Source organism: Lepidochelys kempii, chromosome 13, assembly GCF_965140285.1.
Source record: "Lepidochelys kempii isolate rLepKem1 chromosome 13, rLepKem1.hap1, whole genome shotgun sequence".
Lineage (NCBI taxonomy): Eukaryota > Metazoa > Chordata > Testudines > Cheloniidae > Lepidochelys > Lepidochelys kempii.
The window spans coordinates 35,081,502-35,107,359 of NC_136392.1; the positions used below are offsets into that span (position 1 = coordinate 35,081,502).

The following is a 25,858-nucleotide window of genomic DNA, read 5'->3' on the forward strand; positions in this document are numbered from 1 at the left end:
GGGCTCGGTTAGCATGGGCTGCAGGTCAGGACTCAGGCACCAGCAGAGCGGGGGGGGGGTGGGGGCAGGGCTGGGGTAGCAAGAGACTGCGGGTTGGGCAGAGCAGGAGTGAAGAGCATCGGCAGGGCTGGTGCGGGGGATGGGTGTCAATTGACGGGGTGTCAGGTGTTGTGTAAATAACAATATTTAATATTTACAGTGCGGCGCGGTGGGGGTCGCCCCCGGGCAGGGGCAGAGCACAGCAGGCTCCACCCCAGGTTGTGCATGGGACCCAGGCGTCTGAGTCCCTGTGGCAATGTCGGAGGGGACAGTTGAGCATGCAGAGATGGCAGCACTGGCCCGGAGCAGGGCCACACTCCCAACTGGCACCGCGGGGCATGGTCCGTCTAGCAGGGCAGGGCCGGGGCTGCTGCTCCACTGCTGGGGAGAGAACCCAGGTTTCCCAGCTACTCCCTTGGGCTCAGCCCATGACGCCCCCTACTGGCAGTAGAAGGTCAGGGCATCTTGCTGGTTTCCCCGGATGAAGACAAGGGGCGGGCGCAGATCCCGGGACAGGGTCTCCAGCCAGGCCATGTAGAGGGCACTGGGACAGGCCCCCTTGCGCACCACAGGCAGGCTCCTGCAAGGAGGCATGGGGGTCAGTGACGGGGGGGCACGGGGACAACCCTGAGGGCTCCCATTCCCCCACCCCCAAGGCAGGACCATAGGGCAATCCCCCAGGGCAATGATCACATCACATCCCATCCCCTCCCCTCCCCCCAGCCAGGGAACCCAGGGCACAGCCCTTCCCCTATGGTCTGTTCCTTCTGCTGCCCTGGCGCACGCAGGCCGGCTCCCCCACTAGCCGTCTGGTCTACCCACTAACCCCCATGACCCGCTGCCTGCAGGGGGCCTCTCCCCCATCCCCGGTTCTGCACTGAGACAGGGCCAGGATCACGCAGACCGACTGGGCGCTGTCCCACATGGGGATGGAGCCAACACTCACATGACGATCAGGGCGGCGTTCCGGGAATTCTCCTGCAGGATTTCGTGGAGCCGGACCTGCTGCTCCGACTGTGGGGGGAGAGTGAGAGGGGGTGGCGGTGTGCCCAGCCTCCCCTGAGCCAGGCCAGAACCTGGGAGTCCTGGCTCCCAACCCATCCCCACTCCAACAACTGGACCCCATTTCCCTCCCAGAGCTAGGCTAGAACCCAGGCATCCGGTCTCACCTTTTTTCTGTAGACCCGCAGATCCTCGTCGGACACCTTCCAGGGCATCTCCCTCCGCAGGGCCTCCATTGCCTCGGGGCTGCGCTGCCCTTCATTGAGCCGGAATGGGGCCACCAGGTCCTCAAACTCCTTCAGGCTGGGGGCAAAGCACAGGGCTGGGGACAGCTGGACCCACCTGGAGGGCTGGGCAGAGGCTGCCTTCTCTGGGGTAGGGAGTGGGGACTGGGAGCCAGGACTCTTGGGTTCTCCTCCTGGCTCTGGGAGGGGACTGGGGTCTAGTGGGTTAGAGCAGGGGGGGTGGGAGCCAGGATTCCTGGGTTCTATTCTCCTCGCCCAGAGAGCTGTAGGGATCCTTCACTGGGGGTGGTGCCAGGGAGGTGGAGTGCATTTCAGGGGTTCTCTTAGGCCCTGGGAGCAAGCCTGGTGCCTTTCCCCGGCCCCCCAGGCAGTGGGGAGCCCAGGGAATGGGGGCAGGCCTGAGGTGCCCCCCCCCGAGAAGTGGGGGGTGGGGAATCGCGGTGGGGGGACTCACCTGCTCTCCTCCGGCTGCCAGGCCACGTGGGGCAGCACCAGCACCTCACTGAAACCCAGGCGGAACTTGCTGAGCAGCAGCTGGATCCTGTGAGGCAGAGGGGGAGCGATGGGCCTGTGGGCGGGGGGAGGGGAATGCAGGGGCTCCCAGGAGAGGGAGGAGCGGGGGAAATGCGGGTAGCCAATGTCGGAGGTGGGAATTCGGGGGGCCACGGGGGGGAGGGAATGCGAGGGGTGGGAATTCAGGGGGCCTGCGGGAGGGGGGCCACGGGGGGGAGGGAATGCGAGGGGTGGGAATTCAGGGGGCCTGCGGGAGGGGGGCCACGGGGGGGAGGGAATGCGAGGGGTGGGAATTCAGGGGACCCGGGGGAGAGGAGAATGCGGGGGGCAGGAATTCGGGGGGCCCGCGGGGCCGAGGCAGGTTCCCTTACTCCTGGCGCTGCTGCTCGGCGCTGCCCAGGTGGCCGCTGACGAAGACCCGGACCCGGCAGCGGCTCCAGCGTTTGCGGCGGCTCAGCAGGTAGGGGACCAGCAGGGTGAGCCCTGGGGGGAGACAGCGTCAGGGGCAGCCGGCCAGGGGTGAAGGCAGGCTCTTGGGGCCTGGGGGCTGCCAGGAGGTGAGAGGGCTGAAGAAGTGATGGGGGGCTTTCAAGGGATGGGCGGGGGCTGTTAGAGGCTAGGGGTCTGGGGGGGTGGAAAGATGGCAGGGGAGGGGGGCTGTAGGAGAGAGGGCTGACAGAAGAAGGGGCTTGACAAGGGGACGGGGCTGGCAGGGGTGGGGGTCCGATGGAGGGAGGGGGTTGGGGGGCTGGCAGAGGGGGTGGGGGCAGGGGGGCTGCCAGGGGAGGGGGCTGGGGGGTTTGGGGGAGGGAGGAGGTTGGGGGGTTGGTAGGGGAGCTGCGGGGGGCACGCACCCCCATCGTCAAAGAGCCAGTAGACATCCACACATCTCTTCTTCTGCTGGGCCTGGAAGTGGGTCTCAGTGAGCTCGTCCGCACCCAGCACCTTCACGCTGCTGCCTGTAGGCACATGGGGCAGGTGGGGCAGGGCGACCCACAGGCTCGGGTCAGGATGGTGCCCCAGGGCCTCGCCTGGCCTGGCGTGGGCCCAGTGCCCCTGGCTGCTACCCACAGCCCCCCCCCCTCACTGCCCTGCCCCCAGCTGCTTCAGTTCCTGCTCCCCTACACAGCCGCCTCTGCCCCTCATCCCTGTCCCCCTCCATTGCCTCCCCACCTACTGCCCCCCTCACCTGCATTGCCCAACTCCTGTCTCTGCTTCTCCCGCTGCAGCGCTGCCTCGGGGTCCTCAAATGCGGGGTTCACTGGGGAGAAGGAGGTTAGACAGCTGAGGAGAGCCACACGGTCCCCAGCCCCCCCGGCAGCATAGCCGGCCCTCCCCTGCCCCCGGCCGCACAGCCCCCCCCCAGGGGAACAGGGCAGGCAGAGTGTGCTGGTGGAGGTTACTGCCGCCCCCTACTGGCAGGGCCCTGCCCAGGCATATCCATGGGTCTGTGTCCATCTGCCCTCCCCCAGCCCACCCCCGATACTCACCATAGGCCCGCACTGTCTGTGACACATCCAGCCCATCCTTCATCCTCAGCACACACACCCCGGCCTGGCCGTCGAATGCATCACTGTGGGCACAGAGTGGGGTCAGGAGGTGTAGCTGGGGGTCCCAGGCCCCTCAAGGGCCTTCAGCCCTGCTACTACCTGGGAGGTGCCAGAAAGGGGTTGTTGCCCCCACAGGGAGTCCCACTCTGAGGCAGCCACCCCAGCCCCCCACTCCACTGCTACCCCCCAGCCCAGCCCCCTTACTGGATGGTGGCCACATAGTTCTCCAGGTTGTGGGGCGAGTCCGTCTGCCAATTCTGCTTGTAGCCCAGCACGACCGTGTTGGGTTTGAGACGCCCCAGCCCGGACACCTGGGGAAAATCACAGGTGAGCCTGGTGCAGTGCTGGGGGGATGACACACAGTGCAGCAGGGCAGGCTGCACTCGCTACGAGGCAGTGTGGTGCATGCACACCACAGCGTTCATCTGCTCCAGCAGGGGGCAGCGCACAGAGCAGGGCCTGTCCCCTCCAGCAGGGGGCAGCGCACAGAGCAGGGCCTGTCCCCTCCAGCAGGGGGCACTGGGAGAGACACACACACACACACACAGCAGGGCTCAGCCCCTCCAGCAGGGGGCACTGGGAGACGCACACACACAGCAGGGCTCAGCCCCTCCAGCAGGGGGCACTGGGAGACGCACACACACAGCAGGGCTCAGCCCCTCCAGCAGGGGGCACTGGGAGACACGCACACACACAGCAGGGCTCAGCCCCTCCAGCAGGGGGCACTGGGAGACACGCACACACACAGCAGGGCTCAGCCCCTCCAGCAGGGGGCACTGGGAGACACGCACACACACAGCAGGGCTCAGCCCCTCCAGCAGGGGGCACTGGGAGACACGCACACACACAGCAGGGCTCAGCCCCTCCAGCAGGGGGCACTGGGAGACACGCACACACACAGCAGGGCTCAGCCCCTCCAGCAGGGGGCGCAGGGACACACGCACACACACAGCAGGGCTCAGCCCCTCCAGCAGGGGGCGCAGGGACACACACACACACACACACAGCAGGGCTCAGCCCCTCCAGCAGGGGGCACTGGGAGACACGCACACACAGAGCAGGGCTCAGCCCCTCCAGTAGGGGGCACTGGGAGACACGCACACACACAGCAGGGCTCAGCCCCTCCAGCAGGGGGCACTGGGAGACGCACACACACCTGCATGAGGCTGTGGGCTCCTCTGCGCAGGTCCGGGGCGGTGATGAGGGTGTAGAAGGATCGCACCTTGCGCCTGTTCAGCCATTCGACGTGCTCCTCTGAGTCGCTGTCCCCCGGGGTGTCCTGTGGCTGGGAGAGGCAAGGGGAGGGTTAGGGGGCAGGATCCTGGGCCTGCAACTCCCCTCCTTGAGGCCCCCCCTCACCCCAGCATCCCCATACTCACCCCAGCCACGTTCCCACAGATCATGAGGCTGACCCCCTTGGTGAAGGCACTGACAAAATCCACCAGAGCTGGCCGGAAGCTGGGGGGACCCGTGAGCACCAGGCACTGAGGGCTGGAAGAGAGGGAGAGTTGGGACACTCCAGAGAGGGACACTCTCCCCACAGAGAGACTGCTGCCCGAAATGCCCAAGAATTATTCTCAGAATTTGTTATAGAGCCTAGCACCACCTGTTCTAACCATTAGACCCCAATCTGCTCCCAGAGCCAGGCATGGAACCGAGGATTCCTGGCTCCCAGCCCCCCAGCTTTCAGCCATCCAGGCCTACCGGAAGTTCTTGACGTGCTCCTCCACTTGAGTGAGGCTGACGGAGTAGGACAAGGCCATGCTGTAGGTTCCGGCCTGCATGGAGGAGCCCCAGTTGACGTCTGTGGGGAGGAGCAAGAGGATGCAGAGGAAAGCTTGTTCGGTCTGGCTGACACCCAGGTCTTCCTGTCCCCTTCCACCACCCCAGTGCCTCTCTTACCTGGCTTCTTGTAGCTGACGTAGGCCAAGCTGACCAGGATAATGCCCACTACGATGAGGGCCGCCCACCAGGTCAGCAGGAACATGATGACCACGGAGACCACGGCCCCAAAAAGGGCGCTCCACTTGCTGAAGTAGCGGAAAGAGGGTCGCCAGCCTGGGGGGAGGGAGAGTGAAAGGCTGTGCCCAGCCCCACATGTCAGACCCCCCAACCCAGCCTAGCTCCCCACATGGTCAGGGCAACAGTAACCACCCTGCCCAGCTCAGCATGTCCAGCTCAAACCACTCGGCCCTACACCGCCTGGCTCCTGCAACTCAACTCAACTCGGCCCTACACCGCCTGGCTCCTGCAACTCAACTCAACTCAACCCTCCACCGCCTGGCTCCTCCAACCCAACTCAACCCTACACTGCCCAGCTCCTCCAACTCGACCCTATGCCACCCGGCTCCTTCAGCCTAACTCAACCCTACCCTGCCCAGCTCCTCCAACCCAACCCAACGCTGCCCAACTCCTCCAACCCAACCTGCTCGGCCCTATGCAGCCCTCCAACTCTCTGCTCAACCCAACACCCTTCCAACTCAGTCCAACTGTATTCTACCCATCTCTAACTCAACTCTCCTTCCTGCGCAACTCCTCCAACTCAACCCAGCTCAATCCTTCCAACTCCTACACACCTCTACGCTACTCAGCCCAACCCTTCAAACCGAACTCTGCCCTTCTCACACCAACCCTTAGAACCAATCTCAGCTCTCCCCTACCCAGCTCCAACTCAACCCACTCTGCCCTACTCAATCTCTACCCTACGTCAATAAGCATATCCCTTTCAACTCAACACCAATCAACACATAACCCATCCAATCCAACCTCACTCTACCGACCCTCCCAATTCAACACAAACAACCTATCTGATCCAACTCAACCTGCTCCCTCCTACTCTGCTCAAGAATTCCCATGCCAGACAGCCAGCCTGAGCTTGGGTTGATCCCTGGTGCCAGACGTGACAAACCTCAGCTGAACACCTCACCCAAGCCCTCTGTGCCCCTGCCCCTACAGCTGCTGGGGCTCCTGCTGTACCTGGGGAGCTGGTGACTGTGGCATGGAAGCAGCTGAAGTTGATGAGGGCATAGGAGCAAAGGAAGAAGTTGGAGATGATGGGGGCGATGGTGTTGAGCTCAGCTGTGGGTGCAATGGAGAGATGGGTCAATATGGGGGTGCATTCCCATCCCACAGCAGGGAGGAGATGGTCCCCTTCCACTTGGCCCAGGGGGGAGAGTGACCCCACTCACCAATGAGTATGAAGGCGATGGCCAGGACAAAGGTGAGCATGTAGCCCCGGAGCGGCTCGTTGTTCTTGCCGTAACCCTTGGCGAAAAAGCCGATGACGGGGTACAGCTTATCTTGGCACAGGCACTGCGGGGGACAGGCACAGGCAAGGCGGGGCGTTCAGTGGGAGCAGAGCTACGGGTCACAGAACGGGCACAGGGCCAGGGTGGGAAGTGGGAGGCTGGGTTGGGATGAATTTGGGCTGCGATGATCTGAATAAGAGGTGAGGACTAAAGAGTTGTTTGGAGGGATAGTGGGGGCGCTCTTGGGGTTTGGGTGTGTCACTGAAGGTGGTGGGGTTTTCAGAAGTATGGGTATCTCTGGCAGTGATTTTGGAGCATTGCAGAGCACGTCATTGAGGGTGGTGTTGGGTGGGCCACTGTTGCGGGTGTGGTACGGATGGAAGGGGTATGTTTGGGTGTCAGTTGGGGTGCTGCAGTTACTGAGGCTGTAGCTGGGGTGTTCTGTTGTCGGGCCCCCTCCCCTGACACCCAGACTCACCTGGAAGACCTTGGGGGCTGAGACCAGGCAGGCCAGGGCAGAGGAGAGGGTGGCAGCGAAGATCCCAGCCGTGATGAGGGGACTGAAGCCGGACACCATGCTCATGGTCTGGGAGGGAGACAGACCCCAGGATGGGGGGAATCAGAAAGAGACATCCCCGGCTTGCCTCTCCCATCACCCATAGCTCCCATCCCATGCTCCAAATGCTCCCCATCCCCATCGGTGTTGGCTCCTCCCCCAGTCCCACCCCCTCAGTGCTGGCTCTTCCTCCAGTCCCACCCACTCAATACTGGCTCCTCTCCCAGTCCCTCCCTGTCAGTGCTGGCTCCTCCCTCAGTCCCACCCCCTCAGTGCTGGCTCCTCCCCGCTACCTGATAGTTGTTGGCCAGGCCGTACTCGCAGGTGCCGGCCTGGGCGCACTCGGTGAAGTTCCAGCCGTAGCCACACCCGAGGCCCAGGCAGCCATCCGTGGCGTTGGGGGAGCCCAGCGTGTCGTTCAGACTCCCGGACGCATCACGCACCATGCACGACCCTGTGGGGATGAGGCAAATGAATGACCACCTCCCCAGGACCTAGTGTCCCCCCCAGCAACTCCCCTGGCAACCAAGTACCGCCACAGTGACCTCCCCCAGGATGTAGAGCCCCTGTCCACTCCCTGCAGCATGGCACCCCCTAGAGAGCCCTGCCCCAAATTCCCTGCCCCGTTACCTATGGTAGCTGAGATGGCCAGGTAGGAGAGCGTGGTCCAGAAGATGGCCAGCAGGGTGCCCTTGGGGATAGCTACCGCGGGGTCCTACAAATGAGGATAATGGGATGGTTATTGTGGTAACTCTGGGGGGCCCTGGTGGAGCTGTTGGGCCTGGGGGGCCAGAAGCTCACCTTGAGGTCGCCTGAGATGTTGGCACCAGCCAGGATACCAGTGGCTGAGGGGAAGAAGATGGAGAACATGCCAAAGAAGTTGCCTGATTCGCCCCGCCACTCCGGCCCGATGTTCTCCAGGAAGATGTCCCCTGTGGGAAGGGAGAGGGCAAGGTTAAGAGGGGCTGTGCTGCCCAAGAGGGCCTCCAGTGGTGGGTAGTTCCACCAGCCCTACCTCGGTAACTGAAGTAGCCTTTGGACATCTTCTCCTCCGTGGCTGGAATCAGGGTTCCCACGAAGTAGTTGATGAAGGAGACCATGATGACGAAGAAAAAGACAACCTGGGCCTGCAAGAGGGCAGGGAGAAGGGCTGAGAACCCAGGGGTCCTGGCTCTCAGCCCCTCCCCCGCTCTAACCCACTAGACCCCACTCCCCTCAGAGCTGGGGATGGAACCCAGGAGTCCTGGCTCCCAGCCCCTCCCCCAGTACCTTGGCTTCCCACTCCATGCCAGCCAGCGCGATGCCCAACAACACTGTCACCGTGATGACGCCCACGATCCGGATGTCGTTCACGGGGTCTGTCATCACCGCATCGAACTCCTGGGGGGCAGGTATATGGAGACGAGTTTGTGGGGGCCAGGAGGGGAAAGGGCAGGGCAGGGAGTCAGAGAAAGGAGTGGAGGGGCCCAAGTATGGGAAGTGGGACAGCTGGGCCCAGCGTGGGGTGCGGGAGAGCAGACAGAGACCAACAGCAGATTGTGGACCCCGGGGGTTGGGTGGGGCAGGGCTGGGGGCTCAATGGGGCCCACGTACCAGCAGCTCGTAGTGCATGCTGTAGATAAGGTCACCCTTCTCGCAGAAGACAGGTGGGTTTGGGGGTGGCAGGGTGAGGGGCAGTAGAGCTGGGAAAGGGACTTGTGCAGGTGTGTGGCAGACTGGTATGGAGGGGTGGGGTAGGGATGGGGCTAAAGCTAGGATTAAGGTTAGAGTTGGGATTGAGGTCAAGGGTTAGGTTAGTAGTTCTAGGGTTAGGGCAGGGGTTAGATCGAGGGTTAGGATTTAGGATTTGGTGTAGACTTAGCTCTAAGGTTAGATCTAGGTGTATGGGTGGGTTAGGATTAGAGTTTAGGGTTAGGGGTTAAGGTTAGCATTCAGGTTGAAGGTTTAGGGTTAGGGGTTAGAGTTAATGTTCAGGTTTAGGGGTTAGGGTTAGTGTTCGGGGTTAGGGTTAGGGTTTAGGGTTAGCGTTCAGGGTTAGGGTCAGGGTTAGACTTAGGGTTGTGGGTTAGAGTTAGGGGTTAAGGGTTTGGGGTTAGGGTTAGCATTCGGTTTAGGGTTAAGGGGTTAGGGCAGGGGTGGGCAAACTACGGCCCAGGGGCCAAATCTTCCCCTTCAGATGTTTTAATCTGGCCCTTGAGCTCCTGTCGGGGAGTGGGGTCGGGGGCTTGCCCCGCTCCACGCATGCTATGGCTCCCAGAAGCAACAGCATATCCCTCCTCCGTCTCCTAAGCATAGGGGCAGCAAGGGGGCTCTGCACACTGCCCCCACCCCAAGCACCGCCCCCACAGCTCCCGTTGGCCAGCAACCACAACCAATGGGAGCTGCAGGGGTGGCATCTACGGATGGGGCAATGCTCAGAGTTGCCTGGCTGCACCTCCACTTAGGAGCCAGAAGGGGGACATGCTGCTGATTCTGGGAACTGCTTGAGGTAAGCACTGCCCGGAGCCTGCACCCCGAGCCACCTCCCCCCACCCCAACCCCCTGCCCCAGCCCTGATCCCCCTCCTACCCTCCAAATCCCTTGGTCCCACCCTCCTGCACCCCAGAGCCCACACCACCAAGCCCTCACCCCACCACCCACAACCCTGCCCCAGCCCAGAGCCCCCTCCCACACACTGAACTCCTCATTTCTGGCCCCACCCCAGAGCCTGCACCCTAACCCCCAATTTCATGAGCATTCATGGCCCACCAGACAATTTCCACACCCAGACGTGGCCCTCGGGCCAAAAAGTTTGCCCACCACTGGGTAAGGGTTATTGTTCAAGGCCAGGCCCCACCTACCAGCAGTAGGTCACGCACAGTCTCGGCGAAGCCCACCACATGCATAGCCACAGCCACAGCATTGGCGAAGGAGAAGAGCAGCCCGATGGATCCGCCCAGCTCGGGGCCCAGGCTGCGTGAGATCAAGAAGTAGGTGCCCCCTGTGCCCAGACAGACAGAGGAACAGCCCGGGGTCAGCTGGGGAGTCGGGACTCTAGGGGCTTGGGAACAGGCAGGACTGTTGGGAGAGCCTGGGGAGAGTGTGTGCGCATCTGTACATGTGTGTGTGTGTCCCTGCTGCCCCCTGACGTTGGGGATGAGCCCTTGTGTGTGTGTTCCCACACCCCCTTCTGGAGGGGACGAGCCCTGCACTGAGTGGGTGTGTGCGCGCAACCAGTGTATAATTTTAAGGATGTAACTGTGTGTGTGTGAAGTTTTGCATGTATAACTGTCCATATGTGTAGCTAAGTGTGTGTGTGATTTTGTGCGTGTAGTTGTCTATCTGTGATTTTGCGACTCCGGGATGTAGAATTTCCTGTGTAACGCTGAGCTGTGTGGAGCATTGTGTACATACCAGCAGGTGTGTCCGCTGCTGTGTGTCTGATTCCCTGACTCTAGCAGCATATGGCCGTGGTTCAGTCTAACTGTGTGGGCCTGGGGCTAGTTTTGTGTCCACACACCTGTGTGTTTCTGCACTTGGGTCTCGTTCTGTAGCACTGTGTGTGTGTGTGGGGGGGGGGTTGTCTGTATCTTCCCCCTGGCCAGGTTGAGATAACAGCCCGCCTACTTCTGCCAAAGGGGAGCGCTTCTCTGGCTTCCACGGCCAAGCCCTGCTTGTGTGGCAGCCCCGGTTTGAACCCGCCTCCCTAGCCCCACAGCGCCCCCGGGACGTGGGGCCTGGCCCCGGCTCTCACCTGCCTTCACCTTGCCGTTGGTGGAGATGGCGGAAATGGACAGGCCGGTGATCGTGGTGACCACAGCCGACATGAGGATGATGAGCCATGTCAGCCCTGGTGGGGAGGGGAAGATGGTGAATGGGGGTCTGCGCGCTGGACCCACCCCCTGCCCCCCACTTTACCCTCCCCCATGCTGGGCACCCTCCTGCTCCCATCGGGGAACACCAAGAACCCACCACAAGCTCCCAGCCAGCTTCTTGCTCCTACCCACAAGCAGCTGGTGGTGTTGGAAGGGCCTAGCTGTGGGGCACCCCCGTCCCCCCATTACCTATCCCAGCCTGGGCCGTGATCCAAGGCAGCCGGAGATATAGGATCACGCCCCAGATGTTGAGCATGCACCGGATCTGGGGAGAGAAAAGGGAGGCAGGTGAGATGTGGAACCCAGGAGTCCTGGCTCCCAGCCTGCCCCCCCCCCCCCACGGACCCACTGGACCCTGCTTCCCTCCCCGAGCTGGGGAGAGAACCCAGGAGTCCTAGTTCCCAGCCTGTCCCCCTGCTGACCCACTAGACTTTACCCCCCTCCCAGAGCCGAGGGGTCGCAGTTTACCATCACGCCAGTCACCCAGCCGAACCGGACTGGTTCCGCTTCAGGGCTTGCTGCATCTGGATCCTCCTCATCCCCCTCCTTAGCCCTGGATTCGCCGGGGTCAGGAGCGCCAGGGAACCCGGGCCCATCCTCCTGTGTGGATGGGGAAACAGCGTTAGAGCGCCCCCTTCTGAGCCCCCTGCAGCACAGCGCCCCTGGCCGAGCCCCCTGCTCCCTGCTGCACAGCAGCCGCTGCTGAGTCCCCCGTGCCCTGCAGCCCCTGCTGAGCCCCCCACTCCCTGCAGCATGGCATCCCCCAGTGGGCTTCCCTCTCCCCACTCCACACAGTGCCCCTTAGTTCTCACCACATTGCGCAGCACCTCCAGCGAGGGGCGACTCTTGCGGGCCCGCCCAGGTGGGGCTGACTGGGCGTAGAACTCATAGCAGGGGCTGACGTCCATCATGGTTGCGTAGTCCGGGGGGGCCGAGAGGGACCCACCCTCATTCGCCTGGCCAGAGCCCTCCATGGACGGGTCTGAGGGGCACGGCGGGGAGCTTGCCCCCTCCTTGCCTTTGTCCGGGGCAGGGCCCGTCTGGAGCTTCCGCACCTTGAACCGACCCAAGGCCAGAACCGTCTTGTAGGCTGGGGAGTCCATGGGGGTGCCGGGTCGACCTGGGGGTAATGGGGGAATCCAGTACTCTGGGCAGAAAAGGGTCAAACTCACCCCACCCCACCCACTGAGCAGGCCCCGTCCCCACCAGCAGGGGGCAGCAGGGTCACACACACACGCGCACACACACACACTCTCTCTCTCTCTCTGAGTTGTTCTTTTCATTTTAAAGATTGTGAAACTGGGGACAGAACACAGGAGTCCTGGCTCTCAGCTCCTTCCCCCCCCCCTACTCTAACCACTAGACTCCACTCCCCTACCAGAGCAAGGAGAGAACCCAGGAGTCCTGGCTCCCAATCCCCCACCACCGCCTCGCTCTAACCACTAGACCCCACTTCCCTCCCAGAGCTGGGGGCTGGGGGGTTGAGAGCCAGGACTCCTGGGTTCCCTGTCCTCAGGGTGGTGGAAGACGCAGATGGACAGACAAACCACCCCCCAGTCCCCCAGTACCTGCTGCCTGTCTGCTGGCCCTGAGTTCAATCCTGTGCCCCTCACCCTGGCCCCTCCTTGTCTTATAAAGGGCCCAGGCTGAGAGGCTGGGCCAGGCCTTCCAGAACTGGCCCAGGCAGCCCCCGGCCGGCCACACCACCCTGCCCCTAACAACCCCCCCCCCTCCCCGCTTCTCCAAACACGAAGACTTTCCATCGGCCCTGGCCACCCTGTTTGCTCTGCTTATCAGCCCCGCGTTCTTTCCACTGGGGCCCACTCTGCCCGGGCGTGGGGCAGGGGCACGGCAGAGGGGCCAGGGGACAACACCCCCCCTGCATGTATGGTGCATTGTGGGGGGCAGCGAGGGCTGGTCTGGAGGCCCAAGGGAATTGCCACGAGGAGGGAGCTGTGTGGGGGACAGGAGCCATGAGGGAATGGGCAGGGGGTGGTGTGGGGGTCAGCACAAATACACCCGCCAAGCAGGGCTTGTGTGTGCATGCGTCCCCTGATGGAGGGGATGGGCCCTGCTTGGGGTGTGTGTTTGTCCCTGCCTCATACTGCCGAGGGGGATTCTCCTCGGTACATGCTACTCTGAGGGCAGGCCGAGCAGAGTGCCAGGCCTTCATAGCCTCCACGGGGACCCTTAACAATGAGGAAGGTTTGTGTCCCCCCGCAAATATCCTTACCCCCTCTCCAAAATGGCTCTAGGTGCTCGGCTGGACACTAGCCCCAGGGGATCGCACGAGGGTGGGGAACCCCCCACAGAGATAGCAGGTGGGGCAGAAAATTAGGAGCACCCCACCCACAAATCCCATCCCCACATCTCCCCACCCAGCCAGCTCATCCCCTCATCCCCCAGCCATCCTGTACCCCCCACCCTATATACCCCATCCCCCACCCATCCTGTACCCACATCCCCCACCCAGCCATCCCATCCCCCACCAATCCTGTACCCCCTATCCCATACTCCACCCAGCCCTCTAGTCTCCCGATCCTCAGCCATCACGTCTCCCCATCCCGCCATCCCCCCACCCATCCTGTACCCCCTTACCCACTCCATTTCACCTTACATACACCCCCACAACTGTCCTTCCACATCCACCCCCCCATCCACTTCCACCTGTCTGTCATTCTGAACTCCCCCTCCCCACCCCCTTTTGTTCTATTCCGGCTCTTTACACTCCGATGGAAAAACTAATTTGAACAAACTTTTCCGACCCCAGCTGGGAAAAGTGCCTTTAATCCCCTGGCAGGGGTGGGGTGGGGTCAGACTCTCTAATGAGGATCTAACCACTAGGCCCCACTCCCCTCCCAGAGCCTAGGATAGAACCCAGGAGTCCTGGTGCCCAGCCCCCCTCCTCTAACCACTAGACCCCACTCCCCATCTACCCCCTGAAGTCCCCTGTACTTTGGACTCCTAGACACCAGCTCCTGGGAACTTCTATCCTTCCCCACTGGTGAATCCCCTCAGGGGGGTGGGGGCAGTAGAGGGGCTAGGACATCTCTCCCTGCCCCCAGGAATCCCACCCACACCCCACAGCCAGGGGCCTCCAGGCTTAGGGCTCTTGGCCAGAAGCTTCCAGGCCACAGGGCTGCAGGCCAAGGGGAGGGCAGTACGGGGCCAGGACATGCAGGGGGCTGGCGGGGAGCCCGGCCTGCCCAGACCTGGCTATAATTAACCCCTGGGATTGGGGCCAACGCTCCCCCGCAGCTGCCCCATCTCCAGGCCTCGGGAAGGGTCATCCCACAGCAGGCCCCAGCAGGTAGGGGGCAGGGCTGGGCTGGGGTGGGGGATGCGGGAGGCTGTGGGACAGGAACTCTGGTCCTGGATGGGGGAGAAGGAGGGGCAAGGGTCTGTGTCAAGCCTATACACCCCACAGCAAATGCAGACACAGATACAGTAACTACACACACACAGTAAGTACACACACCCCACAGCAACCACACACACGCACACTACAGACAGGAACTACACACACACCGCAACCCCTGCAGCAACTACACAAACACACTCGACACAGGCAGGAACTACACACACACACCACAACCCCCAACAGTAACCACACACAAGCACACACACAACACAGATAACAACCATACACCAACCACAAACACCCCCTACAGCAACTACATACACACACACCACAACCCCCACACAGCAACTACACACACCCTGCAACTCCCCCACAGCAACTACACACACACACACAGCCTGCAAGACACACACACCCTGGCAACTACACACACAGACAGGAACTACACACACACACCACAACCACCCCTCTCACTCCCCACAGCAACTACTCACAGCAAACACACACCCACAAAGTGAACACAGGCACATGCAAATACCATACCCACACACACCAACACACACTGCACACACCAGAAAGTTAATGACACCACACGGCCATACATCAGACACCCCCACACTTCACAATTACACATGGAGACACCCCAGATACTCCCACCCAGCACTCAGGAGCACAGAGACGCCCCCAACATAGTGCACAAGACACACGTCATAAAATCCCTCAAATACGCACCTCAACACCCACAGCTCACAACTCCCCAACCCTGTTACACAAACACCACATTGCAATCATGCACACATGCCACAAACACCCCCCCCCAGTTACACACACACTTGAGTAGCTGTTGAACGGCATAAAGAAAATGGGGCATGGGGCTTGTCCCCTCTAAGGGCCACCAACTCCCATCTGGCCCCAGGGTGGGGACTGGCTGGCTCAGGGGGGTGGGAAATGGTGCATAGGACCTGCCCCTCTAAGGGGCGCTGGCTCTCATCTGGCCCCAGGGCGGGGGGCTGACTGGCTCAGGGGCCAGGGCCTTTCACATCCTTTCCCGGCAGGCACCCCCAGGGCGATGTGGCCAGGCAAGGGGTTGGAGCCGGCTGAGGAGCCAGGTGAGGAGGGCGATGTGCCTGAGCTGCGCTGGGAGCTGCGGAGCGAGTGCCACGCCCAGCAGTTCTTCGAGGCAGCATTGGAGCTGCGCGGGCAGGGCCAGCTGACGGACATGACAGTGACAGCTGGCGCCCGGAGGTACCAGGCCCATGGCGTGGTGCTGGCTGCCATCAGCTCCTTCTTCTGCCAGCGGCTGGCGTGCAGGGCCACCGGGGAAGTGGACGTGAGCCCACTGGCCACACCGTGTGGCTGGGAGGCCATGCTGGATTTCGCCTATACCGGGGCCTTTGCGGCCATGCCGGGCACGGCCGGGGAGGTGGTGGCTGCAGCTCAGGCCCTGGGTGTGCCTCGGGTGGTGGAGATCTGCCGGAGGATGGGGGACGGGCTGGAGGGCAGGAGCCTAGACGAGGAGCAGTGGGAGACGCTGCGGAGCATGGAGGAGCTGTACCGAGCCGGGGTGGGCTGCGACCTGGTGCTGACCACTGAAGGAGAGACCTTCCGAGGTGAATGGGGGCTGCAGGTCGGGAGTGAGGAGCACCGGCAGAGCTGGGGAGGGGGCAGGGCTGGGCTATCAGGGGGATGCAGGTTGGTAGTGAGGGGCACTGACAGAGCTGGGGGAGCGCAGGGTTGGGATGGGCAGCACTGGGGGCAGGGCTTGGGTGCAGTGGGTCGGGAGTGAGGGGCACTGCCAGTGATGCAGGGGAGCCCAGGGCTGGGTGAGCAGGGGGCTGCAGGTCGGCAGTGAGGGGCACTGGCAGCCCTGGGCAAGGAGGAGCCCAGGGCTGGGGTGGCCGGCACTGGGGGCAGGGCTGGACAGCTTGGGGCTGCCTTTGGGATCTCCGTGCCTGACCTCCCCCTCTCCCCACAGCTCACCAGGCTGCCCTGAGCTGCGGCTGTGAGTACTTCCGGGCCATGTTCTGCAGTGGGATGCGGGAGGCGCGCCAGGGGGCCGACCCCCTGCCCACACTCATGGCCCCGGCCGACCTGCGCCTGCTGCTGCCCTTCGCCTACTCAGGGACAGTGGTGGGCAGCTGGGCCGAGCTCCTGGGTGCGGCTGAGACCGCCCTGCAGTACCAGGCCTCGGGGCTGCTGGCGCTGTGCCTGGAGGCCCTACAACAGAAGCTAAGCCCGGCCCGCAGCCTGGATCTGCTGGCTTTCGCCCGCGCCTACGACCTGCGCCCACTGGGCACTGCTGCCCAGGCCTACGCCCTGGCCAATTTTGACGGGGTGGCGCGGTGCCCTGGCTTCCCGGCTCTGCCGCTGGCCGAGCTGCTGGCCCTGCTGGGCTCGGACGAGCTCTACGTGGCCAGCGAGGTGGACGCCTTTGAAGCTGCCCTGCGCTGGCTGGACGCCGACCGCACCCGCCGCCTGCCCCACGCTGAGGCCGTCCTGGCCCGAGTCCGCTTCTACCTGATGGGCACGCGGGAGCTGCGCCGGGTGCGGGCCGCGGACCTGCTGGCACCGCCGGGCCGGCTCTACCAGCTGCTGGTGGCAGCAGTGGCGGACGAGGGGCCCTGCCGTGTGCGCACCCCGGCCGGGGCCCTGGTGATCTGCGGGGGTGACGGGCTGGCGCCCAGCCTAGCCACCCGCCGCCCAGCCCGGGAGCTGTTGTTCGCCCACCGGTTCCACAGTGGTGTGGGGCTGGTCAAGCAGGTGGAGTGGAGGCGGCTAGGCCAGTTCCCAGACGGGCCACGGTTCCGCCACGCTGCCGCTGTGCTGGACAACGCGCTCTACGTGCTGGGCGGGAAGCACTACTACGGGGTGCGGGACACACTGGCCACGGCGTTCCGGTGAGTGGGGCAGGTGCTGGCCTCTAGGGGGTACCAGCTCCCATCCTGCCCTGACGGGGGAGGCTGGCCAAGGGGGGTGGGGAATGGGGCACATGGCCTTTTCCGTCCAGGGGGTGCTGGCTCCCTCCAGCCCTAGGGTGGGGGTCTGACTGGCTGGAGTCAGGGGAAGGGATCTGTGGTGGGCGGGGAGATGGCCAGCCCAAGGGGGCAGGGAATGGGACCTGGGGCTGGCTGGGGTAGGGGTGGGGCAGGGAGTGTGATTTGGGGTGTGTGGGGCTGGCCGGCCCAGGAGGGCAGGGAATGGGACCTGGGGTGGGCAGGGAGCTGGCTGGCAGGGTGGGGGGAAGGGATCTGGGGTTGGTGGGGGGCTGGCCAGCCCAGGGGGCAGGGAATGGGACCTGGAACAGGCGGGGGGCTGGCTGGTGGGGTGGGGGGAAGGGATCCAGAGTGGGTGGGGGGGCTGGCTGGCCCAGGGGGGCAGGGAATGGGACCTGGGGCAAGCAATGGGGTCCATATGGGGAGTGCCCACCCCCATCCCATTGCAGGTACGATCCCGTGCAGGACTCCTGGCAGCGCCTGGCTGACATGCCCAGCGCCCGCAGCTCCTTCCCAGCCGTGGGAGTGGCCGGGCGGATTTACGCCCTGGGGGGCAGCTCTGAGGACACCTACTGCACGGATGGGGTGCAGTGCTACGACCCCCCTGCCGACACCTGGAGGTAGTGCCTGCTCCGGGAGCCCTGGGTCCCCTTTTCCCTCCAGGGCCCCCACCCCCGCACGCCTGAGCCAAAGTACCCTAACCTGGACATCTGGGGTCCCATTGGCACCAAGGTGGTAGGGGCCAGGAGGGTGCTATGGAGGGGCTGTGGGGGTGCCACTGGGGGCTGCCATGGGCAGTGGTAGGGGCCATGAGAGGCTGTTTGTTTCTGCTTTTTCCTCTATTTCATTGGCTGATTTTTCTCTTTTCCTTTCTTTTCTGTGCCCCCTCCCCGGCTTCCCCCCCCAGGCCGTGCTCCCCCCTGCCCGCCCCGCTTTGCGGCCACGCCGCCTGCACCTTGGACGGCGGCATCTACGTCTCGGGAGGCTGTGACGACTCCAATGAGGGCCGGGCCTGGCTGCTGCGGCTGGGCCCGGGGGGCCCCCCAGCCCAGCTGGCCCCCATGATGGAGGAACGGGCTGGCCACATCATGGAGGCGCTGGGGGGGCGACTCTACGTGGCTGGGGGCTTGTGCTGGCACGATGGGGGCTCCACCGACCAGCTGGCCTGCGAGGTCTACAGCCCCAGTACGGACGCCTGGGTCCGGCTGAGCCCACTGCCCCAGGCCCACGTGGGGGGCGCCTCGGCCGTCCTGCAGGGGGAGCTGTATGTGCTGGGGGGCTACAGCCAGGAGACCTACCGGGACAACCACCTGGTGCACGCCTACCAGCCGGGACGGGGGCGCTGGGTTACGCTGGGCACCCTGCCCCAGGCCTGCGCTGACCTGCGGGCCTGCGTCCTGCTGCTGCCGCCTGCCCTGCGGGGGGACCCGGCCCGCCTGGTGCCCCGCCACGGGACCGACCAGCCCCTGGCACCTCCGCACGGGGTGGGGACCCGGCCCCCCACCGAACAGGGGACCCCTCTGAGTCCCCCATGGGACAGAGTCCCCCTCTAACCTCCCCCGATATCCTCATGGGACGGGGCCCCCTCTGACCCCCCACAGAACAGGGGACCCCTCTGACCCCCCTATGCAACAGGTCAGCCCCCAACACCCCTCAGCGGTATAGGGGAGCCCGATTTCCCCACATGGGGTGGGGGAGCCTCTCTGACAAGGACCCGACACCTCTCCCTGGGACCCTCCCTCGGACACCCCCCGGGGCCCCCTGAGGAGGGAGGGGGCCAGGCGGTGGGCGCTGGCTCCTGGGGCGCGAGTCGGGTCAATAAAGAGGGTTCGGCTCCGCCCCCGTCTGGTCATTCCCCCCTCGCGGGGCCGCCACGGACCCCACGCGGCGCTTTGGGGGGCCGGGAGCAGGATACCCGCCGCGCGCGCGGACAGAACCACAGGGGGTTGGGAACTCGGACTCCTGGGTTCTCCCAGGGGCGGGCTGAAATCTGAGCCCGGCTCTGCGGGCGGGTCAGGCAGGCCCCTCCCCCCAGTGATCCGGGCACCGGCCGGGCTGGGTGCGGTCACTGCGGTGCTTCCTGGTGCGTGGCCGGGGGGCCTGTGGGGCGGGGGCGAACGCGCAGTGCAGAAAGGGGGTTGGTCTCGGGGGCTCCATAGGGGAAGGGCTTGGGAGTCTCCCAGGGCCAGGCAGCCCTGCTCTGTGACACACCCCCCCATCCACGTGCGAAGCCCCCTCCCTATTCCTGACCCTGTGTTGGGGGAGCCGGGGCAGGTCTGGGGCCAGGGGGACAATGTTCTCCTCCGCCCAGAGTGCGTTGGAGGCTGAGAGGCCGGACTCCTGGGTTCTCTCCCGGCTCTGGGAGGGGAGTGGGGTCTGGTGATCAGAGCAGGGGGGTTGGGAGCCAGGACTCCTGGGTTCTCTCCCAGCTCTGAGCAGGGAGCGGCACTTGCTGTCTTCAAGCAGGAGCGTGGCCTCACTGGGCTCTTGAACTCCTGGGTTCTCATCTCACTCTTCTCTGTCCAGGTGTTGCAGCCATGAAAACTCCAGGTCCTGACCCCCGTCCAAGCCCTGCCTCCTGCTGGCTGGAGAACCCTTTCCTGGGGGGCCAGAGCCCCCTCCTCCCAGCATGGGTAGAGGAGATCAGGGCCCGGCTTCTCCGCCCTCTCCCGCCCCCTGCCCCGTGGCTGAGCTCCCTGACTCCCACAACCTGGCTGGTGCCTGCCCCCATCTCTGCACCCAGCCAGGCGCCCCTTGCCCCTGGAGGTGAGGAGGGGACCCCGGCCCGCAGCGAGGAGCTGGAGCTGCCCTGGGTAAGATGGGCTGAGACTGGGCACCAACTCGTGGTAGCTGCAACGCACAGCGGCCTGCAATTCCCAACCTTCGATCCCGCTGGGAGCACTCAGAGGGAGGGGGCGAAGTAGTGGTGGCGTTTGAGACAGGGGAGATGCCGAGGAGGGCTGTGGGGGGGCTGTAGGGGGTGGCAGTCGAGGCAGAGGGTCACTGAGATGGGACAGTTGGGGTGGGGGGCACTGTGTGTGGTCCCCAGCCCTGTGGGTCACCCCCTGCTCTCCCTGCAGTGGGCCGACGCTGCCCCCGACCCCTCCAGCTCACTGCCCCAGTACACCCTGATGGAGCTGCCATCCAAGCCGAGCCTGGAGCCCCCAAGGCAGAGGGACCCTAGTGCCCAGCAGCCCCCTGGGAAGGGTCCCCAGCAACACCTGAGAGAGCACAAGGTAAGAGATGGGGGTGGGGGGGTCTGGACTCCTGGGTTCTCTCCCAACTCTGGGAGGGGAGGGGGGTCTAGTGGATGGGTGGGGAAGTGGCTGGGAGCTGGGACTGCTGGGTTCATCCCTGCTCCCTGTTCCCCCCAGCTGGCCCTGGTGAACCTGGCGTGCTGCTCCCTTGTGGAGGGGCCTGATTTGGGAGCCCCCAGTGACCCGATACATAGGTGCCTGGTGGATCTGTGTGAGGAGCTGGCCCAGCTGGAGCCTGAGTTCATCCTTAAGGTACTGGGGGGTGGGGCTGCTGGCCAGGACACCTGGGTTCAATCCTCCTACCTAGGGGGTAAGGGACAAGCAGTCTGAGTAGGTGGGGGGTGGTCTCAAGTGCCCTATGCCAGGGCTTGGGGAGGGGGAGTGAGCTTTAGTGAGTTAGAGCCGGGGTGCTTGGACGCCTGGGTTCTCTCCGGGCCTCAGTTTCTCCTCTCTCCCCACAGGTTGCCCTGTATACACGCCAGGAGCTGAACATCCGGGGAACAGCCAACTTCCTGCTGGCACTGGCGGCCCGGCTGCCACCCTGCCGGCCCCACCTGCGCCGCTATGTGTGTGCCACCCTGCAGCTTCCCTCCGACTGGACCCAGGTGGTCACGCTCTTCCAGGTACCCAGCTTACCCCAGTGGCGGGTCGTTCCGCTGGCCAGTGCCACCCCCTGCTGGCCAGCACTGACCCGTCTCCCTCTCCCTCACAGAGCCTGGCGGGCGCAGGGCGCCCCCTAGCCCCGCTGCCCCGCTGCCTCCGCACCGGCCTGGCGGACAAGTTCCAACAATTCGATGCCTACCAGCTGGCCAAGTACAACTCGCGCAAGAGCCGTGGCAAAGCCAGGGGACGCCCAAGGCCCCGCCAGCTAGGGAGGGAACCCAGGAGTCCTTCTCTCAGGCCCCAGCCCTGCCAGCCTATTCTTCCTCCCGGAGTCCCCCCACAGAAACCTCTGCCCTGGACGAGGAGATTCCGGCTGTGCAAGGCGTTCGGCAAGCTTCAGACAAAGGTGAGAGGACTGGGGTCTAGTGGTTAGAGTGGGGGGCTGGAAGCCAGGACTCCTGGGTTCTGTCCCCTGCTCTTTGAGGGGAGTGGGGGCTAGTGAGTTAGAGCAGAAGGGCTGGAAACCAGGACTCCTGGGTTCTCTGCTGATGTCTCCTGCAGTTTGAAAGTGGTCAGCCATCCCAGGAACTGCGCGAGACGAAGCCCTTCTCCCTGAAGGCACTGATCCGATGGCTGCATATCTCCAAGCCGGCCCAGCATGTCATGAGTCTGCTGGGCTGCAGGTGAGAGCCCTGGGGAGGGACCCAGGTGTCATGGGTCCCAGCCCCTCCCCCACTCTATCCCCTAGACCTGAGAGCTGGCACAGAACCCCTTGTAGGCCCTGCTGGGACCCACCCTGTCTCTGCTGCCCCCCCTCAGGTATCCCTCGGACCTGAGCTCCTTCTCCCGGAGCCACCTGCCAGGGCCCTGGGACCCCGCCCGTGCTGGGACCCGAATGAAACTTCCGCAGCCCCAGACCTGGGACCGGCAGCTCAGCCAGCGCGGGAACAAGGCTGTGGTCTGGGAGGAGCTGATCGGTAAGGAAGGCCTTCATAGGGGGCTGCGCTTGCCCCCAGTGGTGCCCTGAGTGTGTCTAGGTGTCACCAGGGGGCACTGTTAGTTCTTTTCCCAGAGGGTGCGAGCTAGTGTTGAGTGCAAGGAGACAGGGCATGTGTGGGACCAGGTGGGCTCTCCGTGGGGCAGGTGGCTGGCCTACCTGGAGCAGGGTTTGCTCGGTGCTCTAACACCCCCAAGGAGAGTCTAGCCTTGGGGCAGAGTGGGAGGCATGGCACCGGTCTCTAATTGGCCCATGGGCTGGCTGGGCACAGCTGTGGCACAAAGAGACTCCATGAGGAGCTGGCCTCTGCCCCCCCTCGGCAATGGGGGGCTGACTTGGGGATATGGGCCCCTCTGGTAGCCACAGGTCTCCCAGCGCCCCCTGGGGGCTGCAACCGGCCCAGCACTCATATGAATGTGGCTGGTGGGTCCCAGCGCCCCCGGGGAGCAGCAGCCAGCACTGCACCCTTGTGGACACAGCGCCCCCTGCCTGTGGGTGGGGTTGTCTCCTAACCCTGCGTTGGGCTCTGCCTCACAGATTCGGGGAAGCTGCCATTTATGGCCATGCTCAGGAACCTGCAGAACATCATCCGGGCTGGGGTGAGCGAGCGGCACCACCAGCGAGTGCTCAGCCGGTTGCAGAACAAGGTATGGACCCGGGGACCCTGATTCCCCCATTCCGAGTCCCCAGAGCAAGATACGGCCCCGGGGACCCCGAATTCCCCCCTCACAGGTCACCAGAGTGAGGTATGGCCCCGAATTCCCCCCCCCCCGGATCTCTAGAGTGAGATACAGCCCCAAAATCCCATCCCCCCAAGATGGGATGGCTGGAGTGGGGTGGGGGGTTGCTGGGATCCTCACCCTGACACCCCTCCGCCCCAATTTCCAGGCGTCAGTCGTCCACAGCCGGCAGTTCCCCTTCCGGTTCCTGGCGGCAAATAAAGTCATCCAGGACATGGAGGAGGAGCTGAGGAAGAAAGGTGAGAACGGGGCTGCCAAGCGGTGACACAAATGAATCACGAGATTAAAAAAAAAAGTCGCCTTTCATGGCTGGTCGAATCGCACCGTTACCCTATCGAATAGCAACTGAAACATACCCTAAATATCTTCAGCTGTTTTCCTCCTTTTACAAATCCAGCGATTGCACTGACAATGCAGAAGACGAAGTGTCCGGGGCTCATGTGAGATTATTAGTTTGGATTACAAATATTTGCACTGTAGAAAAAGCTACGTGTCTCAGCATGAAGGGGCATACAGATGTTTAGTGTATCTGGCACATAAATACCTTGCCATGCCATGCGAACACCTGTTCTCACTTTCAGGTGACAGTGTAAATAAATGCACAGCATTATTTCCTGCAAATGTAACACCCCTGTTTGAGCGATCAGCTGAACGAGAAGTAGGACTGAGCAGACTCAGGTTCTAAAGTTTTTACATTGGTTGGTTTCTGAGCGCAGTTATTATTCTCCATTCGTACAGAGATCGCCTGACAGCACTTGTATGAGGTGAATGGAAATATTTGTAATAGAAAATAATCATCACTTTGTATTTTCCATGTGGTAATTGAAATTGATAATTTGAAAATGTAGAAAAGCAGCCAGAAATCTTTGATACATTTCAGTTGCTACTCTACTGTTGTTTAACGGTGCGATTAAAACTGCGATGAATCACAATTAATTTTGTCAATAAGAAAAGGAGTACTTGTGGCACCTTAGAGACTAACACATTTGCTAACACGGCTGCTACTCTGAAACCAGTTAATTTGTTTTGAGTTAATCGCGTGAGCTAACTGTGATTCATTGACAGCACTGAGACCCCGAACAACCAGGGGCAAGAGCAGGGGTGGGCAAACTTTTTGGCCTGAGGCTCACATCTGGGTATGGAAATTGTATGGGTGTCCATGAATGCTCATGAAACTGGGGGTTGGGGTGCGGGAGGGGGTGCGGGCTCCAGCTGGGGGTGCAGGGTCTGGAGTGGGGCCAGACATGAGGAGTTCAGGGTGTGGGAAGGGGCTCTGAGCTGGGGCAGGGAGTAGTGATGCAGGTGTGTGTGTGAGGGCTCCGGCTGGGGGCACTGGGGTGGGGATGTGGGGTTGGGGGTGCAGGAGGGTGATCCGGGCTGAGACCGAAGGGTTCGGAGGGCAGGAGGGGGATCAGGGCTGGGGCAGGGGTTGGGGTGCTGGAAGGGGGCAGGGGTGCAGACTCCGGGCGGCGCTTACCTTGAGCAGCTCCTGGAAGCAGCGGTATGTCCCCTCTCTGGCTCCTATGCGGAGATGCAGCCAAGCAGCTCTGCATGCTGCCCTGTCCACAGGCACTACCTCTGCACCTCCCATTGGCTGTGAGGGCAGCGCTTGGGGTGGGGGCGGCATGCGGAGCCCTCTGGCTGCGTCCTATGCATAGGAGCTAGAGGGGGGACATGCCGCTGCTTCTGGGAGCTGCGCGGAGCCATAGCACGCACAGATTGGCCCATGGGGGGGCAAGCCCCAAACCCCGCTCCGCAGCTAGAGCACGGGAACGGGGCAAGACCTGGATCCCGCTTCCTGGCGGGAACTCAAGGGCCAGATTAAAACGTCTGAAGGGCCAGATGCGGCCCCTGGGCCGTAGTTTGGCGGCCCCTGGGCAAGAGGCACTGGCAGAGCTGTGGGGAGCTCAGGGCTGGGCTAGTAGGGGCTGCGGGTCAGGAGTGATGGGCACTGTGTCTCTATCGCTCACACCTCCAGACAGCCCCCTCCCCTCTAACGTGGAGCTGCTGCGGGCGCTGCTGAGGCGTGGGAAGAAGCAGCCGGGGGGCCTGCCTGGGGTGCGGGGGCGGCCGCCCTGGACACGCCGGGAGCTGCGCGCGGCCTTGTCCATCCCAATCCTCTTCCGCACTGTGAAGAGCGAAAAGCAGCGGCTGCGGAAGGCCAGGTGAGGGCCCCATGCTGGGCTCCTGGGCATGGCCACAGGGGGGCAGCAGGGAGGGGGAGGCTGGGAAGGGGTGGGGTGGGGGGGCTGGTCAGGTCGGGTGCCAGGTTGCAGGGGGAGCTAGGCAGGGGGCAGAAAGGGGGAGCTGGGCAGGTGATGCCAGGCTGTGGGGAGGGCAGGTGGGGTGCCAGGTTGCGGGGGGGCTAGGCAGGCTGTAGGGAGGGGGTCAGGGGATGCCAGGCTGTGAGGAGGCAGGTGGGGTGCCAGGTTGCAGGGGGTTCCAGGCTGCAGGGCGGGGGGCTGGGCAGGGGCTCAGCAGCGGCTTCTGTCCCCCAGGGAGCTGCGCCCGGACCCTGCCCTCCTGCTCCGCTATCGCTGGGCCCTGGATGCCGCCATCCGCATCTCCGCCCGGCACAACCTGCCCCCCCTGCCCGGCCGCACTCTCATTCTCTGCTGTGCCTCCAGGGCCATGGCGACACCCTACCACCGGGCCCGGAAGCTGCGTGGTGCCCGCCCAGAGCCCATGACTGTGAGTCGGGGGGGGGGGGGAGAGCTGTGCTCACTCCCTGGCAGTGCCCTGTGGGAGTGGGGGGCCGGGTGCTGCACTCACCTGCTGGCAGTGCCCTGTGGAGGTGCGGGGCGTTGCGCTCAGCCCCTGGCAGTGCCTGGGGGGGCGGGGGCAGGGCAGGGTGCTGTGCTTGCCTCCCTGCAGTGCCCTGTGGGTGGGGCCATGCCTGG

At 63.6% G+C, this 25,858-nt stretch overlaps 3 protein-coding genes across 9 annotated transcripts in view; 2 read left to right on the forward strand and 1 right to left on the reverse strand.

Moving 5' to 3' along the window:
- On the reverse strand, positions 1–23,191 carry LOC140896618 (solute carrier family 12 member 3-like). The gene is made up of 27 exons (XM_073308535.2): positions 23,079–23,191; positions 11,820–12,127; positions 11,476–11,607; positions 11,197–11,272; positions 10,887–10,982; positions 9,994–10,133; positions 8,423–8,533; positions 8,169–8,280; positions 7,955–8,085; positions 7,784–7,868; positions 7,447–7,607; positions 7,076–7,183; positions 6,538–6,661; positions 6,326–6,427; positions 5,252–5,407; positions 5,054–5,153; positions 4,729–4,840; positions 4,506–4,634; positions 3,554–3,660; positions 3,290–3,372; positions 2,989–3,060; positions 2,654–2,758; positions 2,171–2,282; positions 1,741–1,827; positions 1,209–1,344; positions 986–1,053; positions 1–619 (listed from the first exon to the last, which is right to left on the reverse strand). Exons 2-27 carry the CDS (start codon positions 12,108–12,110, stop codon positions 478–480), a joined length of 3,078 nt encoding a protein of 1,025 aa, XP_073164636.2. The 5' UTR covers positions 12,111–12,127; positions 23,079–23,191; the 3' UTR covers positions 1–477.
- Positions 2,162–18,920, forward strand: KLHL33 (kelch like family member 33). Of its 3 annotated transcripts, XM_078848214.1 has the most exons (6): positions 2,162–2,259; positions 4,748–6,569; positions 15,424–15,978; positions 16,344–17,265; positions 17,811–17,981; positions 18,269–18,920. In XM_078848214.1, exons 3-6 carry the CDS (start codon positions 15,438–15,440, stop codon positions 18,912–18,914), a joined length of 2,280 nt encoding a protein of 759 aa, XP_078704340.1. In that variant the 5' UTR covers positions 2,162–2,259; positions 4,748–6,569; positions 15,424–15,437; the 3' UTR covers positions 18,915–18,920. The 3 variants fall into 3 exon arrangements, with proteins under 3 accessions (XP_078704340.1, XP_078704341.1, XP_073164631.2); XM_078848215.1 differs by lacking the exon at positions 17,811–17,981; XM_073308530.2 differs by lacking the exon at positions 4,748–6,569.
- The window catches only part of TEP1 (telomerase associated protein 1), a 23,660-nt gene continuing 17,175 nt past the window's right edge, over positions 19,374–25,858 (forward strand). Inside the window, exons 1-12 of one of the 5 annotated variants that reach the window (XM_073308508.2) lie at positions 19,374–19,444; positions 19,888–20,174; positions 20,442–20,597; positions 20,736–20,870; positions 21,080–21,241; positions 21,331–21,627; positions 21,783–21,904; positions 22,041–22,198; positions 22,756–22,865; positions 23,107–23,197; positions 24,937–25,123; positions 25,457–25,649. In XM_073308508.2, the coding sequence (XP_073164609.2) occupies positions 19,899–20,174; positions 20,442–20,597; positions 20,736–20,870; positions 21,080–21,241; positions 21,331–21,627; positions 21,783–21,904; positions 22,041–22,198; positions 22,756–22,865; positions 23,107–23,197; positions 24,937–25,123; positions 25,457–25,649 (1,887 nt within the window). In that variant the 5' untranslated portion in view covers positions 19,374–19,444; positions 19,888–19,898. Of the gene's footprint in view, positions 19,445–19,491; positions 20,175–20,441; positions 20,598–20,735; positions 20,871–21,079; positions 21,242–21,330; positions 21,628–21,782; positions 21,905–22,040; positions 22,199–22,755; positions 22,866–23,106; positions 23,198–24,936; positions 25,124–25,456; positions 25,650–25,858 lie in introns of those variants that run through there. The other 4 variants (XM_073308511.2, XM_078848212.1, XM_073308509.2 and 1 more) reach the window with 4 other exon arrangements.